Raw genomic sequence first — 19,876 nt, 5'->3', positions numbered from 1 at the left:
GCAAAGCATATTTATACATTTCAAGCCAACCACCTCTGGATATAAATTCTGCTTCTACGTTGCCTTTGGAAACTAATTCAAACACAGTATTTTAAAGCAAGAAACGACAGGGTAAAAGATTTAGGATTTCTCGAGAATTACTTTTTACCTCAGACTGAGTTCACCGCTAAGCAGCTTTCAAGGCAGTATAAGGCAGTGAAATATTTAGTGGCATTTCTATGTCTATGTTTCTTTTACAACCAACTACAGGTCTGAAGGCTGTGAAAGAATACAGAGCCCAACCTATTCTTCCTCCCACCACCCCAAGGTAAAACTGCTTGGCTATAATGAACAAGTTAGTGGCATAGTTGTCTGCACAATGGCCAGTAACTCTGAACACATGGGTAGTTAGGTTAATTAGGCTCATTAATTAATTACATCAAGAGGCTACTGCTGTATTTTTATTTGTGGTTGTGATGTTTGAATTTAGACATTTGAAAATCTCACCTGCTCTGCACTTTTTGTTATTTTTTGCTTTTACACCACCACAGAATAACTTGTGGTAAATTTCATATTAAATATAAATGTTCTACTAAATTTAATTAGCAGATTGACATAAAGGATCATACATGCTTTAATATGTCCCATGCAGACTGCAAAATATTTACATTCTAAAATTCAAGACGAATTTTAATGCTTGCCAGTATGGGAAATATGGGGGGGGAGGGGGGGGGGGAAGTGTTATTTTCTCCTGTAGTGTAAGGTGATTGTATTTAAAAACATTTTCCATTAGGTTATTTCAAATGGAAGAGAAATCCTGCGGATTTAAAAGCTTTCTTTTACATGCCCCTTGCATGTCATTCTGTCAAGTACGTGGATTCCTTTTGATGAAATGTGGTACCTCTGGGATAGAACCTGGCACAAAACAGAACAACACCTGGCAACACAATATAAATGCTCTTAAGAAAACAGATGAAAGAAGAGGAGATGGGTTTTTCATTGACAGGGGCAGCATAGAGCATGTTAGGATTACTTGTGTCGTAAAATGGAAGCTGATTCGTGTACGTTACACCAACCAAAGATCATATCTCCTTTATGCTCAGCTTTCCTTGCTCTTTTTGCATCCCCTCTCTCCTCCTGCCAGGTAGGAGGTGGTAACCTCCATGTGTTTTCCAGAAGCTGCAAAGTTCCTGTGCAGGTGGCAAGGACTGTATAGCATGCCTTAGGTCAGCTATGTAGCGCAAAATAGACTCAGTCCAGAGAAAATAGGTGTCAGTGTGATAGCTGTGGATGTGCAGGCAGGCAGGGTCTGTGGGAGTGGGCCACAAGGGCTGCCTTCCCTAGTCTGTCAAAGACAGACATGGTCTCTCTAAATGGGATGAGACAGGCTTAAACTATTGCTGTGTAACTGTACTTGACATGAATACGCAGATGTCTTTCTAAAAAGGCACTCTTAGGATGGCCCTTCACCTGCATTAACCAGCTGAAAGAATCAGGTGGGGTTTTAGTACCAAGTAGTATATTCCCATGTATACCTTTCTGCACTATAAGCTTTGAATATTGCTCCCTTTATGTAGCTCTGGTTTTATTTTGTAGTGCGCTGTCAAAAAGGTGATTGCCATTTTTTTGTATAGGACATGCCTATGGTGCAATTTAGGAAAGATGAAATGTCAGTGTTGATAAAGTCTTGCCTTTATTTTTGATGGAGGCTTCAGCATTTTTCAGATGTAATTTATCTGTGAAAGTAGTCTACCCACATGTGCATGTGCACATGGGAGTCTACGTTGCCTGTTTCATCTTCTGCGTGGGCTAACGCAGTGTGAAGATACTTTCATTATGGTAGTGGACTTGCAGAGGACTTCCAGACACTGAGGGGAGGGAGGGAGCTAACAGTGGATTAACTTTCAGAAGGCAATTCGGAAAAGAATCTGTTGTCACTTTTCATATTTTTGTATTAAGCAAGAAATGTAAGCAGTTCCACTTTTGCATCTTCCTAATCTATTTTTAAAATTCAAGGGCTGTAAATGAGCCTGCACAGCCACTTCATGAAGACTTCATAATATTTTTAGGAAAAGTTAATGGAATCTAATAGCTTTATAAAACTGAACTTATTCATTGCAATAGTTTATTCTCATATGACGTTAAAATTACAGGGGATATAACCTGGCAAAAAGCAGCAACTGAATTTGCACTTTAAGAGGAACATGTCTCTTTTCTGTGAAACTTCCGGTATGTATGTAAATTGATCCACAATGGCTCAGAGCTTCAGCTGCTATAGAAAACTGAAAGACTCACTGTAAAATACTAAAAGACTGTAAATATCTTAAGATATTCAAAGGTGTAAATACTTACAATTTTTGAGCTGGCCACAGGTCCTTTTACCAAGCCCAACATTCTTTTTTATTATATTTTCATCTGGATTCCATCATTCAAACGAATTCTGAGGTAACATTAGCAAAAAATCCCTATTTCATTGTTCTCTCTCAAAAATTTCTATATCCCTCCTGGTAATAAGACACTGCTTTGTAAATGAGGTAAAAACCTAGCGAAAGGTTTTCATTTCCCTTTGTCACAGGAGCCTTCTTAGAGCATTAATATCTTGAATACCAGCTAGAACCATAGACACATACTATTACCGCACCTAAAGCAGAGTTTATTGTGTTGATCCTTGTTGTATTATGATCAGTCCTGACAGTGGTCGTGAGCCAGTTAGTGAGATCATTGTTCTAGTATATTTTGTTTCCGGGGGACTTTTGGGTCATTTTTCTCATTTCTTCGGTACCTCTTAGAATTTCCAAGTAAGTATCAGAGAGCAGCAGGCTCAGCTCTGCTTTTGCTTAATGCAGGTATGTTTGTGTAACTGCCTGGACTTCAGGGGTGCTGCTGGTGAATTGCAGTAGTGTTTAGGTCAGAGCTGTCTTGGGTGTCTTGTTTGGTTTTGCAAGTTTTGTTCGCTTACGTTTTAAAATGTCCTTTGTCACAGGTAGCTGATAACACACAGTGGTGAAAGGAGGAAAATTATCATCTTCAAATTTAAATATTAATCCCTTAGCGCTGTGGCTAGGCATTCATTTTGGTGGGAAGGGGCTGCTCCTCCTCCCCACCAGGGACTCTGACAGAATCCCCTTGCTGACCTTGCTGCAGCTCCAGAAGCAAAGCTGCATCTGCTCCTGACCATTGCACTGTGCAGTGTGCTCATACACAGTACGGCATCAGGCTAAGTGGTGCTGTCCATTTTTTTTTTCTTATATCTGGATATATTTCATCCCATCCTAATTCATCTAGTCCCCTTTCTCGTCTCCTTTTTGATTTGCGTGCTCAGAAGCACAAAAAGGCACACCACCGTAGTGAATCAAGGGCGTCACCCCAGAAATACCCAGAGCTTGCCTGGGCGTTACTGTTGTACTGTTCTGCTCTCCTGCTCCTGGAAACAGGCCAGTGCTTTGGCACATATTGCTCTTACACAGTGAGAGTGAGACACAGGACATGAATTTAAGGAAAGGGCATTCAGCTTAATTTATCTAATGCTTATGTAAAAAAGTTAAAGCTTAAAGCAGATCTCAGCAATTTCTAAATATGCTACTATAAAACTGAAAGTGGTAGATGGCTTTGAATTGCTCTGCTTGTAGTTAATAAATTATCAGCACTGCCAACAGCATAAGAAAATACATGAATAGTTTGGACTGGCACTTTGTTGTGCTGTACAGCTTGCAACTTTTAGACATTGTGGCAATAGGAACACCAGAAATAAAATGTACGTCAGTACCAGCAACAGCTTATAGACATGCTTTCCCTCACACACTCCCTTTAATGTCTTGTCTTTGGCAGATAACAATTAATTCACTGACAGATTCCAGCAAATGCACTTTCAAATGTAGAAGGGACAAGTTCACAATAGCACAGTTTGTACAGCTGTTAAATTGATGAATGATATTTAAGCCATGTTTTGTTCTCTTGGCCTCTAGCAGCTTCTGAATGTTGCTGGCATTTTCACATTTCCAGATGTTAAGGACTAGGCTGACTTTCACCCAGCAGAAGGCATGTAGACTGGTATACATTATGTAGAGTTATAAAATATGCCTTACATGGGATTTAATTGCTGTAAATTTCTCATGCTGTTATTTTGGCCCCCCCCCCCCTTTTTTTTGGCCTGAGTACATCCTGTTTATTTCTGCTAAACGTTATTTCATTCCTGTACTGAGAGAAAGAAACTACAACACACCCAAAGCTTTATTACTCCGTAAAAATGAGTAGTTGATTTGCCTAACAAAGTTGTATGTAGTAGAGTTAGCTTTACTAATCAACAGTATGCGTCACTGCTTGCTTAATTCTGACCAGATATTTGGACTCCATGTTTCGTGGAGATCTTAGCAAGGTGTAGACTGTGCCCTAGCACTCTTCACCTGCTATGCCTGCATGTGAAATACTCTAGTGTTTTTCAAAGTTGACATTTAGTGCACATAAGTTAGCTGGATCTGTAGCCAAGACGTTATTCTTCATGAGGAGTGAGTGTGAACTCTGCCTCCCAGCTCACAGCTTAAACCACTGCTGCAGAAAACAGAGTTTTGTGCTGAAATGGAGTAGGTGAGCTCAAGCAGTCGGGTGATGTGGTTTAAGAAATCATGTGCTGGTTTAAGCCACCTGTCACTTGTACCCAGATTGGGTTTGCTATGTGGTGAGGTATGCATGTGAGCAGTGAAGCAGTAGGAAGGAAGGGATCATTGTTTCTGTTGAACTTAGAAGCTATGTGGATGGAGCAACTATGTGTTAACGTATGGAGTTGAGATAAGATGGATCATGATCCATAAGCATGCTGTACCTCAGCTCCAGACTAGGATGCTAGCTTGATGGGTACATGCTTTGTGTTCTCTTTCCCTCTTTTTTGCTCTGTGTACTGTCATACACCTCTGTATATGGTTTTAAGACCCACAGCTCACCTGCCTGAAAATACAGCAGTAAAATTTAAAGCTGCAATTCTGTCTATCCAGAGGCAGCATCTTCCCCTTAAAGCTTCATAAAATTTGCTTTGGAGGCATGAGAGAAGAATGAAAGTTTGAATGAATGTGTAATTTCATGGTTTACACTCTCCTTCTAAAATACAAAACATTATTTATTTATGGTAACAGAGCATGATAGGTCAGGAGCTGGCAACTGATAGCATTCCAGATGAGAAAGCTGGTGCTGTGCACCTCTCTAGGCAAGAAATCTGAGACCCTCCAAAACTGTTAGTGTTCTTGTATTAGTTTTGCCCTTCCCTCAGAGTTTCCTTATCACCACCCAGCTGAGTGAGCCACTTGCATTGAAGAAACACTCAGGTGGCTACTGAATTTTTGGCATTCTGGGAAACAGAGCTCAGATGTCCTCTTTTCTCTGTGGCAGTGCAGTGTAGGGCAGGGCTGCCACTACTGCTGTGTGGAGAGCTCATAAGGATTGTGGGTCTGAATCCAGATCCCTTTGCACAAGAGTAGAAAACTTGTGAGCATTTTATTGCCCACAGGTCCCCTAAAGGGACTGGGTCATGGTACTGTTGTCATCTGAAGCAGAAATACCATGTGGGAATAGATAACATATGGGAATAGATTCTTTGCTCCTTTTCTATACTGCAAAAAAAGCACAGATTGGCACATCTTCTAGCTAATACAGGCACCTTTTTAATGCCAATTTATTCTCTGTTTCTCATACTGGTCACCTGCTGGGAACAGAGAGTGTTAAAAAAGCACAGAGTGTTCTGACTGTCATCAGCTCTCTGACAGCTTTTTAGCTTTTGCCAGCCTCTCTTTGCCAGCTCCTGAGGGCCCTCTAAACTGCGAAGGTGCTGGGGTTGTGACCAGCTTTCTGTCTGAACTTAAACTTTGCAGAAAACCGACCTCCTAAAGTGTGCGTTTGGTAAACATGAAAAACTTCAGTAATAAGTTTAAATGTGTGAAATGGATTCTCTTGGTTATTGTGGATGCACTGCAGTGTCTCACCTCTCAGCACACCTCTGTCACTGGAATGCATAATATTGATTTAAATTATGTCTGCCCTAGGGTGGTACTTTTCTCATCTGTCGTGGTGGGTGCCTCTATGCAGGGACTTTCCATACCTAGATGCAACGCAGGCCACTACTACACCAGCACTTCCTCAGCAGTTCTTCCCCTCTTCTCACCCTGCTTTATTTCATTTACTAGTAGACAGGCTCCAATGTAATGCAGTGGCATTGCAGCAGAGGCTCTGCAGTAACTCCTGTCAGTGCAGCAGCTTGCGGCATACTTTCATATTGTGCGCTAGTGATGAATGTGAATGATTCCCCCCGTGATGCTGGAGTTGCAGGAATTCTGCAGTGTGGTCCTTGCTAGCAGTCAGAAAGCAAAATGCTAGATCAGATTGGTCGAAGAAAGGATTGATCCAGACACCCTCTTCCCTCCCCTTTGACAGCTTTAGCTGAAAATGGAAAAAAAAAGGCAAATTAGGGATTGATTCTAAGTGAGGAGAGTAAGAACACAGGGCAGTTCACAATGCATATTTCTTACACTGCAACAATGCTGGAGGTTGGGATCCTGATCTCTTTTTATCCTTCTTGGAGAGAAATAGTTCCACTATTTCACTAAAGCCGTTCTGCTTTTGCTCTAGACTATCACTGGTGTTACTGGAGATCCTATCCCAGAAGAATTTCCTTCATTTCACAAGCTTTAGCAATGGCTTGTCTTTAGCATTGCCAATTCCTGTGTCTTATGTATGTCACATCTATAGCCAATTTCCTTGGCTTTCTGACCTGCCTTCAGACTGTTAGTGAAGCTCTTAACAGAAAGGCCAAGCTATTGTATGTGTGTAAAGGGTACTTAAAAGGTGCTCTGTGGGAAATGAAGGGAAGCCTTTTGGAGTCCACTCATAGCCTTCCCTTTTCTTCTTGAGTTTCCAAAATTCAGTTCACTTCCTGATCTTTGAATAGTGCACTTTATTGTTGACATTCTGCACCCAACAGCAGGGTCAAGGGAACTTTTAAGGGAAGATAAACCTACCCAGCCTGTGGCTGGTGTGGTGGTGTGGTGGAACAGGCCAGCGTTTCTAGCAGCAGGAAAGTTATTTCAGTGCTATCAGGGGAGGGAGTGTATTATTTCCTGATTAAATATATCTGCTGAGTGACAGAAGGGAAAAGGAAAAGATCATCTCAGGCTTGTCTGGCAGATGCTTACCTTAACTACCTCATGAACATTTCTGTTAGATATGCTCCTGATGGCAAGCAGTAGCACATGCAAATTAATGCTCACAATTTTCCCATGTGGTAGGCAAGTGTATTTCTTCATTTTGCCAAGGAGAAAGCAAAGCCTCGGTGGCATGATCAAAGTCTCAGAGCAAACAGGAGATAAACAATGAAGTTCCCTGGAGATTCTCGGGTCTCTCATTTTTTCCCTTTTGCCTTTCACACTGTCTTCATGACCCCTTACAGCCTCTGTGATAGCAGTAGAGTCATTGTGCTCCTCAGTTCTGCAAGGGAAGGATCTTCTGCTGATGAGCTCCAGCTGGCATTGTGGACTGTCCTGGTAGCCGTCACAGTTGAAGAAGAGAAATTTACTAATGAAATGTAAATGGGCATTACTGTGTCTTAAATGTATGTTAAGTTGTGATCCTATTTTCATTTTGCTACTAAAGTGGCTTGTTCTACATTCTCATGCTATGACCTACTGACAGTCCCTATTTTGCACAAGGTGTTTACGAATTAAAAGACAAATAGAATAAAATTCAAATAATTTTAAATGCAAGGGAGAGGATGATAAGCTTGCCTGTCTTGTGAAATCTTTTGTGCTTAATGAAAGTGTGGATTTTGCTCAGTTTCTCTAACAAATGAGTGCAATGTAAGTATAAGGCTAATGAGACACTTCTGGCTTCTGGTGAGATTTATCACATCTGTTGAGTTTCCTGAAGCTTTCCAAGACTAATGATATTGGATCACTTGGCTTGTAAATCAGGACTTCCCTCATCTAGATGGCTGTTATGGAAAAGCTTTAGCAGGATCACTCCACCTCAGTTGAAATCAGATGTTAATTTTCTTTCCAGTACAGGATAAGGTGCTGTGAACCAACAGTGATATTTTCTACTCCCTTTTATTTTTTGTGAAGATAAGGTATCTACAGACTAATACTGAAGAGGTCCTTCTTTTCTTTTATATGCTGATGTCAGTTAGAGAAGGAGAAGTCTAAAATACAGCTAATTTACGTACGCTTTTGAGGTGGGGTTTTTCTTTTAGTCCCTATTCTAATTTATCTGAAATCACCAGAAAATCTCTTCTCTTGCTTACTCTTATTGCTGAGAATGTGATTTGCCACAAGCAAGTATGCTTCATTATTTGCAGAGAAGCAGGGCCACGACCATAAATTTGAATTACAGATGTCACATGTTTTCTGTGGTAACAAATTCTGGTACCTTAAATGCCAAACTGTGCAGAATCAAACAGACAGAAAAATTAGCCTGCAAGTGGCAGTTTTGTCTTACTGTAGCATGTGAAATGACAAAAATAAAAAAAAAAAAATCTTGATTAGAGACTGTGCTTTTTATAAATGTTCTCTTTCAAATGTTTTCTCCTTCTGAAAAGGCTACAGTGTTGGCAAACCTTCACCGTGTGTACACAGACTTCTTCCCATTAAAATGACAGACTTCTTCCCATTAAAATGTGTATTTCTCGCGACTTTCTTTTGCAAGCCAGCTATGTCTTCCTTGTGTTTGCAAAGCTAACAAAGCATCACAGCATTTTAGAGCCTGTTTGAAAATCTTTAACAAACCTGAAGATATGTCTGTCACTGTGCTTCCAGAACACGAACACTTATAGTGACAGGCAAAAGTCAAAAAGGGAAAAACTGCATGGAAGAACTATAGAAACCTGTGGAACTGATACTAAGCAATCAGGAAAGAGAAGTCAATAGGGTGACTTGCATTTAACAAGCATGAACTACAGAGAGCAGTGTTTTTCTCCATCATGAATTTGTAAGCTCCATTCATTACTGTTTTCTGTAGTTTTCATATTAATAAAATTTTTGTTCCTACCACTTGGTCTGCTGTGTGGCAATTTGATAGGACTATAGTGTCAAGAGCCTTCCTTTTAGGGATACAGAAGTTATGCCATGGAAACTGAACTATGTGGTAGATAAGAAGCATTGTGGAAGGACGATATCCAAAATACCCAAATGGGAAACCCAGTCTAGGATGACGGTAATGATAAAAGGTATAAAGCAGTATAGCACAGTTTGCTGTGTGCTTTGAGCAAAAATGTTGCTGTGCTCCGTATTTGGAGTTATGAATGCATGCCATAAGGAGACTGTTACTTTTTCAGTTTTACTGTGGTGTGACTGCTTTGCAAACAGGTCATTCAGTTTGCATCTTAGGCAGTGTATTGTGGTGGTAATCTGTTGAAAGCTGGTTTTCTCCTGTGTAGAAGCAAAGCTGCTTTCTATACATGCTGCCAAAGTAGTATTTCATGAAATTACTAGAGCTGCAGACTCAGGTACTACTATTGTAGTTTAATGCTGATCTTGCTGCATTTTCAGGTTTGGGTAGTGACATATGCTGTGCAAGGCTTTCTGGTAGCAGTTGTTTGGACTGTGAATTGTTCAGAAGGCACCCTAGTACAATGCAGTGTCGTAGTACTGAAGAATTACTGAATGTAATTCTCATGGCGTAGCTATCTAATGCACATTTGATTTACATTAATATCTTGTGAGTAGTGAGAGATGAGAGTGTCAGATTCATATCGTCATTAGTTAGAGGACTGCTGTATGGGATATTGTACAAGTGATCATCAGTGTATTCTATAAAAGGCAACTGGAATTTTCAGCATATTCATAGTAGCTGCACAAGCATTTTTTTTCCCTGTGTGACGTGCTGCATCATGACACAGTAATTAAAAAAAAAAAGTTAATCGCACAGCTATATGAAAAATAGAACAAATGGCTCTATAACTAAGACCTAATAAGTTTTGTTGTTTCATATGAAATCCATCTACCAAACCACACTCCTGTCACTATGGTTTATATTCCAGATCTGTCAGCATTTACAAAAAAAAATGCCTTTTTAATACTATCTGCCAGGAAAAAAACAAGTTTATTTTTTTCCCCTAAGTGGGTGGATTCATGCTGCTTTTGTTCTCCCTATTGAAACCATTCTGACCAGCAGATCTTAAGTTAATATTCTGCCTGAGTGGAAACGGGATCTTTATATAAAATTGGAGTTTGCTCTGAGGCACATAGCAGTTTTTTTTCAGTCATATAAAATATGGAGATCCTGACTGTAAAACATGACATTGTTAGGTGTAGAAAAGGTCTGTATATTTTTGATGCACAAAAATGTTTTCATGACATTTTTTCCTCCACCCAAAAAATGTTGGTATGTTACTTTTCACGAAAATATCTTGCTATTTTAATGATAATTTTATTGTAAAGGCTTTTGGGAGGCAAGATGGAATAAGTAATCAATATTAGAAAAAGAAGGCACAATCACAAAATAACTAAATAATGTTGGCTGTGGTATCAGATGAGGTCTTGATTCTTCCTTATGATAGGCTAGGAGGAGATGTAGTATTAGCATTTTTAAAGACAACTTAAAGGGCTTAATTTTCATTCTGTTGTAAAGAATAAAGAACCAAAATGTTGAAACGTCAACTCAAATGACATGGCAAAGGAGACTTTTGTTTTCTGGCTAGCTGTAGCTGTTACCTGGAGATGTTTCTGACTGCTTCTGAATCTTTAGCACGAGAGCATATTCTCAGCTGATGTAAGCTGGCATAGCTTCATGACCTATGATAATCAAATCTGACAATCTTAGAGAATGGTGGAGCGGTAGCCTTAATGAAATGCTTTAACAGTTGATTTGGAGGATGGATATAAACGGGCTGAAGAATATCTCTAACATTAGTCAATACAGTGATGACATAGATGTGGGCTCTTTTGCAAATTAAGCTGCCTTTCTTGGGCCCACTGCTCCTACCTGACGGCTTTAGATTATGGCCTTGAAAAAGGGGCTTAATATCCTCTTCTGAGTAGATTTCCCCTGTTCAGCCCTAAGGGGCAAGAACTTTTGAGGGTTTAATTTTTTTTTTTTTTGTTCTTAAATTTGAATCCTTAATTTGAGTTCTCATCTCTGATTGCTGAGGGGCTGTGGCCTTCAAGGAAAAAAAAAGTATTTAAATTTTCAAGTGGGATTTTGGTTCAGCTGCTCTTTTCCTGTGGTCTGTCAGTGCTTTTCCAAATCAGATTTCTGTCTGAATAATGGAGGTGAAGGTACTTCCTTCAGGGCCTATGATGTAATTACCCCGAAAGAAGAGTCACCCATCTCAAGAAGGGCTGAAGACTTCACAGCTCATCTCTTTCCTTTGACTCACCTCCATGGTCTGTAAGAGTATTTGATCCAGATCCTTACAAATGAATTTTCTGCTTGGTACATAATTTTGTTAGTCACCTTAAATGAGTGACTCATTATTGTAACAGTGAGGCTAATATTGACAAAATGACCAAAAATGGAAAGCATGTGTGGAAGAGAGGGATGACCTGCCTTTTTAACTTAGCAGTGACCACTCAACCAGACTACAGAGCTGCACTGTTAAGAGTGTCATACATTCCTCAGCTAGAGTAATGATGAATATGAAGGGAAGGAGCAATTGCTATGGTTTGTAGATGTGAGGTGGGATCTTTCAGGCATCTGTGGGGATGATATGCCATGTCTTTGCAAATCCTTATCAACTATGAAAATACCTCAAAGTGATGAAAAGGAAAGCTACAGCTAAAAAGGGCTGCAACATTAATTACCTTTGGTACTTTGTATCCTTAGAGTTGAACTTAAGTTATTCAAAATCTGTTTGGAATATTTAAGTACTAGCATATTTGCATACTGTTGTTTTCAGGGACCTAAAATCTTTGTGGTAGAAAGCTCCTGTGAAGATTTTGCCATATCATCTGTAGTAGGAGGTCCATTCACAGAAGATTCATTCATGGATGGGTGAAGAAAGCTTCTGGTCTTTTATGCTTCGTTTGTTACCATTTTTCACAGAAACTGCAAATGAATAGCACCTTTTAGGACATCGAATCTGTCCCTTGTGCACTGCAGAATTGTTCCTAACGGCACTGAGTTTGAAATCTATGATTTTTTGTGGCATTTCACTAATCTCTGTAAGGCACAAGTTCAGTAATACAGACCACACAAATGAATGCACATCTGCATTCAGATTAATGACAGAGTGTCTGCACATCTCTTCTGTATAGGAAAGAAGGCATAAGTAAACTTCTTTGTTTTTTTCAGGATGTTTCGTAGTATTGATGTCTCATTAATGCACCATTTTGGCTACTAATTTGCAAGGATCTGACAGAAAACAAACAGAGCTGATAGCCATTTCCTATTGCACAGATAATTATAGCGTGCATTACTAAGTGCTTGGCCATGCTGCACTTGCAGCTTTGTTGGAGTGAACTGGAGTGAATTTGAAATTAATCAATTGTCTGGATTTTATTAGTGGGAATGTGACTGATTGACTGTGAGTCTTCCTTCTCTTTGTGCTAAAAGAAAGCTACAGAAGACTTAACGCAGTGGTTGAAACCAAGAGAAAAAAAAGTGCAATTTTTATCTCATTTCTCCTTGTTTATTGCAGAAGTCACTTCACTGAAATCAGTAGTTACACTTAGTTAAAACAGCCTAAAGATGATTCAGAGGCACCTAGGAAAGTTTGTAAAATTAAATGGTGTTTTGGTGTTTAGATTAGTACATTCCCTGGATCATATGCACCTGAGTTGGCTGTGGAATTACTCCACTAAAACACTTCGTGACTGACAATGCAATTGCTAAAACCCATTTTGAATGCTGCTGCATAGCAGTTAGCATTCAAATCTGTTACTGTCACTTTTACTGACAGTAAAGGGAAACTCAGTTCAATGTGTTCCACTGAATCCAGGAAATGAAATGGTAGCACAAAATAATTTTCTGATTATTTTTCAAACTGTGTATTTTATAAAAAAACAGAGTATTTGCTAAAGACATGACACCAAAGTTCCCTTTCATTCTTTGTAATATATCTGTCAGCTGGGTATTTTATTTATAACTCATGTGAACCTCAAGCTCTTGCATGGTGTGAATGTAGGGTTTTTTGTATCTATCTGTCACTGTTATTTATAAACGTCATTTTTAATTGTGAAGGCCTGGTTGTGGCTTGAGTACTATGTTTCTGAGAGTTCTCTGGCGTGGGTGCCTGTTGCCTTCTGGGTGGCCTTGCGAGCTTCTTCTTGCTCTGTGCTTAGGCATGATTATTACCCTTGATGTTGCATTGATAGGCACTGGACAAAGCAGCTGGGGCCATTTTTCAGCTCTGATGAGAAATTTTTATGTTCCTTGATTCCTTTCCCAGTTCATTCTATCAAGTCACCTTCTTCATCAGCACACATGACCATAGATATTTCTGTCTACTGAATACAGATCTGTCATTGTTGATGAATTGCTTGATATGTTCCAAGATAGAGACATTAATTCAACAGAGAAATAGAGGTGTGATCTTGCAAAGACACAATAGTACGTACTTCTGACACCAGCAGAAGATTGGGTCTCTGAGACTTAAGCAGTAATATATTATTTTCTGATTGTTTAACTTAAGTTGAAGTGTGTTTTAAATAAATTTTTCAGAAAGAGTGTCTGAATGTTGTACCAACTGATAGAAAAAAAAAAAACCAACATTTCCTCAGGAAATACAGTGGCTAGATTTTTCAGTTATTACTAAATCTGTTTGTTGTTCTTTTTTTAACTGCAGAAAGTGAGTGAAAAAGTAGGAGGTGCAGAAGGAACGAAGCTAGATGATGACTTCAAAGAAATGGAAAGGGTAAGTCTAAATACAGATGCGTATATTTATTATTATCATTCATCTTTACTTTCTAGGACAGGAATTACAAAGCTTTTGTCCCTGAATCACTCGAATAATTTTGAAACACTTTTATTCAGCAGGACTGAGCTTTCTGTTTCTTATTTCTTTTTGTTTTCTAACCAAGGCATACATAGTATATGGCACTCTTTATAATGCCAAGATTTCATTCAGAGATTGAGGCTGATGTCAGCTACAAATTAGTTTCAATTAAACCATTGCAGAGGATCTCTGAAAAGGATCATAGAATCATAAAAAGATAGAATACCAGGTTGGAAGGGACCTCAAGGATCATCTGGTCCAATCTTTCTTGGCAAAAGTACGGTCCAGACAAGGTGGCCCAGCACCCTGTCCAGATGAATTTTAAAAGTGTCCAATGTTGGGGAATCCACCACTTCCCTGCAGAGATTATTGCAATGGATGATTGTGCTCATTGTGAAAAATTTTCTTCTTGTGTCCAATTGGAATCTCCCCAGGAGTAACTTGTACCTGTTACCCCTCATCTTTTCCATGTGACTCCTTGTAAAAAGGGAGTCTCCATCTTCTTTGTAGCCACCCTTTAAACACTGGAACATGGTGATGAGGTCTCCCCTAAGCCTTCTTTTCTCAAGGCTGAACAAACCCAGTTCTCTCAGCCTTTCCTCATATGGCAGGCTTCCCAGTCCTTTGATCATCTTGGTGGCCCTTCTCTGGACCCCCTCCAGCCTGTCCACATCTTTTTTGCATAGCAGGGACCAAACCTGAACACAGTATTCCAGGTGTGGCCTGGCAAGTGCTGAGTAGAGAGGGGTAATGACTTCTTTATCTCTGCTGGTGATGCCCTTGTTGATGCAACCCAGCATCCTGTTGGCTTTCTTTGCCACAGCAGCACACTGTTCACTCATATTGAGCTTCCTGTCCACCAGGACCCCCAGGTTCCTTTCCACAGAGCTGTTCCCCAGCCGGGTAGATCCCAGCCTGTGCTGCACTCCTGGATTATGTTTTTCCAGGTGCAAGACCTCACACTCGTCCCTGCTGAACTTCATATGGTTCTTGTTAGCCTACTCTTCCAGCCTATCCAGATCTTCCTGCAGGGTGGCTCTCCCTTCCAGAGTGTCTACTTCCCCACTCAGTTTGGTATCATCAGCAAACTTCATCAGGGTACACTTGATCCCATCATCCAGATCACTTATGAAGATATTAAACAGCGTTTGGCCCAATACTAATCCCTGGGGGACCCCACTTGTGACAAGTTGCCAGTTTGAAAAGGAGCTATTTACCACCACCCTCTGGGTGCAGCCTGTCAGCCAGCTCCCCGCCCACCACACAGACCACTTGTCTAGACCGTAACACATCGGTTTCTCTAGCAGGAGGCTGTGGGAAACCATATCAAAAGCCTTGGAGAAATCCAGGTAGACAATGTCCACCGCTCGCCCCACATCAACCAAGCAGCTTACTTTGTTGTAGAAGGCAATCAATCAGGTTTGTCAAGCATGATTTGCCCTTTGTGAATCTGTGCTGGCTTTTCCCAGTCATGTGCTTCATTTGATTTGTGACAACCCTCAGGAGGATTTGTTCCATAATGTTACCAGGGACTGAAGTAAGACTGATGGGCCTATAATTTCCTGGATCCTTCTTTAAGCCCTTGTAGATGGTGGTGGCATTAGCTTTATTCCAGTCTTCTGGGATATCCCCCGATCTCCATGACTTCTCAAAGATTATGGAGAGTGGCCTAGCAATGATGTCAGCCAGCTCTCTTAACACCCTCAGGTGGATAATGTCAGGGCCTGTCAATTTGTAGGGGTCAAGCTCCTGTAATAATTCACATACCAACTCTTCCTTCACTGACGGTGGGTCTGTGTTTGCATCAACCTGGATTTTTGTTGCCAAGGCCTGGGGCCCAGCAGTGCTGGTAAAGACAGAAGTGAAGAAAGTGTTAAGAACCTCTGCCTTTTCAGCATTGTTGGTGACTAATTCACCTCTCCTGTTTTACAGCAGGGCAATATTTTCCTTCTGTTTCTGCTCGTTGCCTATGTACCTGAAGAACCCTTTCTTGTAGTTTTTGACATCTCTGACCAGTTTCAATTCAAGCTGAGCTTTTACTGTTCTAACTGCATCTCTGCACACCTTGGCAAGGCCCTTGTTGTTCTCAAAGGGTATTTGTCTGCTTTTCCATATCTGGTATGCTTCTCTTTTGGTTTTGAGCAGACTCAGAAACTCGCAGTTAAGCCAAGGGGGTCTCTTGCTCCACCTACTTCACTTACCTTTAAAGGGGATGAACTGGTTTTGACCTTCCAGGAGAACATTCTTGAAAAAATCCCAGCACTCACTAGCTCCTTTATCCTCCACAGAGGCTTCCCACAGAATCCCTCCCAACTGACCTCTTGAGTGAGCTGAAGTTTGCTCCTCTAAAACCGAAAACCTTTGTCTTAGTACTAACCTTCAGCATGCTCAGCAAACTCCACAATGTTGTGATCACTGCAGCCAAGGCTGTCACTAAGATATTACAACAGAGAAAGTCTGTCTAAAAGATGGTCATTTCAATGACAAAGGGTGCCAATTCTCAGCTCCTTGAGCATCTGTCAAGAGGAGCAAGAGCTGTCTTCTGAAGAGGGCTGACAGTGCACTGGAATATTCATTCATACATTCAGAGATCCTGTTAGGCAGCCTCCACTGGCAAAGTGCCTTGGGTAGCTGGGGCTAAGCCCCCAACAGACTGCTTGGTGAGGCTGGCAGTGGTAGCACTCAGTGTTTCTATGGAGGGCAAAAAAAAAAAAAAAAGAAAAAAGCCACAGCTGTTTGTGATGGTGATAATATTTCAGTTGGAAGGATCAGTAGGGGCAGGGGTTTTTCTGGCTTCAACTTTGAAAGGTATATCAAATCTTGTAAGGTGATTTGTAGACTACATAGCTGATACATAACTCTGATCAAAAGAAACAGAAGCTATTTATCTGTACATTTGTATAGTGAGATGGGGAAAAAAACTTGGATGGAAAATAAAGGAGAAGGGCATATTCTTTGTACTTCTTACAGCGAAAGTACTGCAGAGTTGGTTTCTCCCATTCCACCCAGTGTCCCTTTGAATGTGCCGCAAGTATAGGCACTGCTGCCCAAACTGGAAGATGTTAACAAAGATTCAGAAAACTGATGCAAGGTTTAGAGTGGAAAATAGGAGACTGCAACAGCCAGGGGTGAGTTCCACACAGTGCTTGTGGGCAGCACGGCTTGGCAGCCCACGAGATAAGTGCACTGAGAGTTGAGAAGAGAATGGAGTAAACTCATCAGTTGCCTCCACACTCCCCGCCTGGGCCTGTGTCCCTTGCCAGCTTTTCTACAGGCAGTGGATGTGCTCCTTCTGCCTATCCCCAGCCTTCTGTTCCCTCAGCCCCACTCTCCTCTGCAGTCTTCTAGCCATTTCTGTGCTCCCTACCAGGCAGTTCAGCTACTTACTCAGCCAGGGCAAGCAGACCTCTTCTGCTTGTTTGTGTAAAGCATAGAGCAAGACCTGGCAGATGGCAGTGGCAACAGGAAACAGGAAGGAGGTCAGTCACAGCATGCTGCAAACAACCTATCTCAGGTGTTATTTTTTAAAATAGGAACTTGCCATAATGGTAAAGGAGTTCACTCTGTGGGACACAAGCTACCCTGCAGAGAAATACAATGTGTCTTCATAAATGCAGACTACAGGACAGGTTATGGGGATCCCCAAATCTGCCAAAACAGCATTTTTTTCTTTGAGGCCTGATTCTGAGAGGGAGAGTAGTTGCATAGTTTGCTATATGTAGCTTAGGCAGCTGATGCGGTGTACTTCTTAAGAAAGCAAGAATTCCTATTACAGTAGAAGAAAGTAATGCTATTCAGTTCTAAGTATTTTAAGCTCCTAAATGTAAAATACTTCTTCATGGAGGCAGCCAAGGGAAATAAATGGTGTGTCCATGCTGATAGGTTTCTTTAAATTGGAAACTGAGTGATACCTTCTCTTCCTTACCCCGGTTTTATCAGACCTCACTCTGAAAGAGGCAGACAGCCCATTTTATCATTGGTGGTTGGTTTTGATTGACATCTGCTTTCCCCTCATTTTGACAGTTATTAGGTGGTCAAAGATGGCTAATTCTTAAAATAGTTTTCAGTGACCATTCTATCAAAAAGTTTTCCCTGTTGCGGATGCTTCCCAAGGTGATGTAAAGTATCAGCACGGTGCAATGAGCCATATCAAATTCCTAACACATCCTGAGGTACTCTGTACTAATGGCCTCACTTGAGAATGGATCTGCTGTAAACTGAAATGCTGGACTCATGTTTTGCTAGTTTTCCAGGTATTATCACCATTCTGGTACCAGGGCTGTTCTCAGGGACACAAAAATAAAATTATAAGAGGAGTTAAAAGAATTTATAAGAACAAAAAGAAGAGAGAAAAAGATCTTCCTTTTGTCTAACACCTTTTTTTCCTGTTTCTTTTTGTTTAACTCTCTGTCCTTTAGAAAGTGGATGTTACCAGCAGGGCAGTTATGGAAATAATGGCAAAGACAATAGAGTATCTTCAGCCCAATCCAGGTAATGTAATTTCACAGTCTCACAGTACTTGCAGCACTTTTTGAAAATACTCTTTCTCACCAATATGTAGTCTCACAGATCTCATCCTCACTGGTGGAGTTAAGATTAACACAAAATTGGTGAAGTTACCATGAAGTGAAAGACAGAGATGAGTACAGGCTTCTGGGTTAGGCTGTCAGGGGGAATGGAGACTGGCTTTGGGAGGCTTCTTTTCCTTTTGTGTGTTCTTGCTTTAGGTAAAAAGGCAGCATAAGCCTGGAAACCAGTTGTATTTACTTGCAGGCATCTGAATGTCAGCACTGTGAGCATGGGGTACTCCCTGGGAGCTGGGGATGGCTGTGGATTCCCCAGGGGTGGCAGGGCAGGGCCTGGCAGCCATGGCCCATCCTATTGCTCCATCCAGGAGCAGGGCAGCCAGGGGGCACTGGGGCAGCAGCAGCCCTGGTCATCAGGCACCTCCCTGGGTATGGGGACAGGTCGAGGCCAGCAAGTAGCCCACAGGTGGGGATTAGGATCAGGCATGGCGAGGGTGTCTGCATGAGACATCTCTTTCTTCTGCAGTCCCAGTCATTCACCCTGTGTGAGGGAAAACGACCAGGCAGTCCTTGCAGACCATGGGGAGAAAGACAAAGTTCTGAAGAAACTTCCCCCAGGGCACAGGAAGAGATGTAACAACACCTTTCATGTGGTCCTCTAGTGGTTTCCCATCCTCATTAGAGTTACTACAAAAGAGAGGGTGCGAAAGAGCTGTTGATGCTGAACTGGAGAAAAGGACAGATAAATGGACGTAATCAGAGATGACTAAATTGAACTTTCAAAATAGAAATAAATGATTGGTTTCCATGGGGAGATGAAATAAAGGTTTTGTGATTGAGCTGATGGAGAGCTGCATGCTCCTCTCTTGCCAAAGGATCCTCACAAGGAGGGGTGATGTGGAGCTGTTATAATCAAGTAAAAATTAAATTCAAGAACTTGAAGATTTCTATAGTGATCTAGGAACACAGACATAAGTCAATGCCAGCTTCACTGATGGGGTCAACGGAGTTATGCTTGTGCAAAATTAGCGTGAAGGTAAAATGAGGCCCTCTACCTACCATAAGTATCTTACAGTTTCATAGAAGTACAGACCAAATTCACTCATTCACTCTGAGGAATTTTTTTCCTAATAGCTGGAAACAAACTTGAACCGGTGTGAAATATTTTAACTCCAGTGTGGTAGGATGAAGGACTGTTGCTGGTATAGCTTAATTGGTGATATTTTTATGTTAGACCACAGAGGAAAGGAAGATAATTTGATGATGCTGCTAGTGGATTGGAAAAAGGAGGAATAATATTTACAAGTTCAAGAACTGGTAGAGAGAAAATAATGATGACTAGAACAGTTTCTGTGTCAACAGATGAAATACTGTTTATGACTTGAGTCCACAGCTTCATTGCTCATCGTCAACAAGCACTCTGCAGGAAAAGCAACAGGATTGACAAACATTATGGGGCTAGTGA

General features: G+C 41.0%; 1 protein-coding gene across 3 annotated transcripts in view; it reads left to right on the top strand.

Moving 5' to 3' along the window:
* The window catches only part of SH3GL2 (SH3 domain containing GRB2 like 2, endophilin A1), a 103,273-nt gene that overhangs the window by 66,584 nt on the left and 16,813 nt on the right, over positions 1-19,876 (top strand). For all 3 annotated transcript variants that reach the window (XM_087741659.1, XM_087741662.1, XM_087741660.1), the window contains exons 2-3: positions 13,736-13,804; positions 18,304-18,376. In XM_087741659.1, coding sequence (XP_087597785.1) covers positions 13,736-13,804; positions 18,304-18,376 — 142 coding nt within the window. The remainder of the gene's footprint in view (positions 1-13,735; positions 13,805-18,303; positions 18,377-19,876) is intronic.

The sequence above is a fragment of the Nipponia nippon genome, unplaced genomic scaffold, assembly GCF_047370975.1.
Source record: "Nipponia nippon isolate SJK-2023a ecotype South Korea unplaced genomic scaffold, ASM4737097v1 scaffold_8, whole genome shotgun sequence".
Classification (NCBI taxonomy): domain Eukaryota; kingdom Metazoa; phylum Chordata; class Aves; order Pelecaniformes; family Threskiornithidae; genus Nipponia; species Nipponia nippon.
Note: the sequence above shows the minus strand (reverse complement) of the source record. Positions and strands in the feature narration are given on the sequence as shown.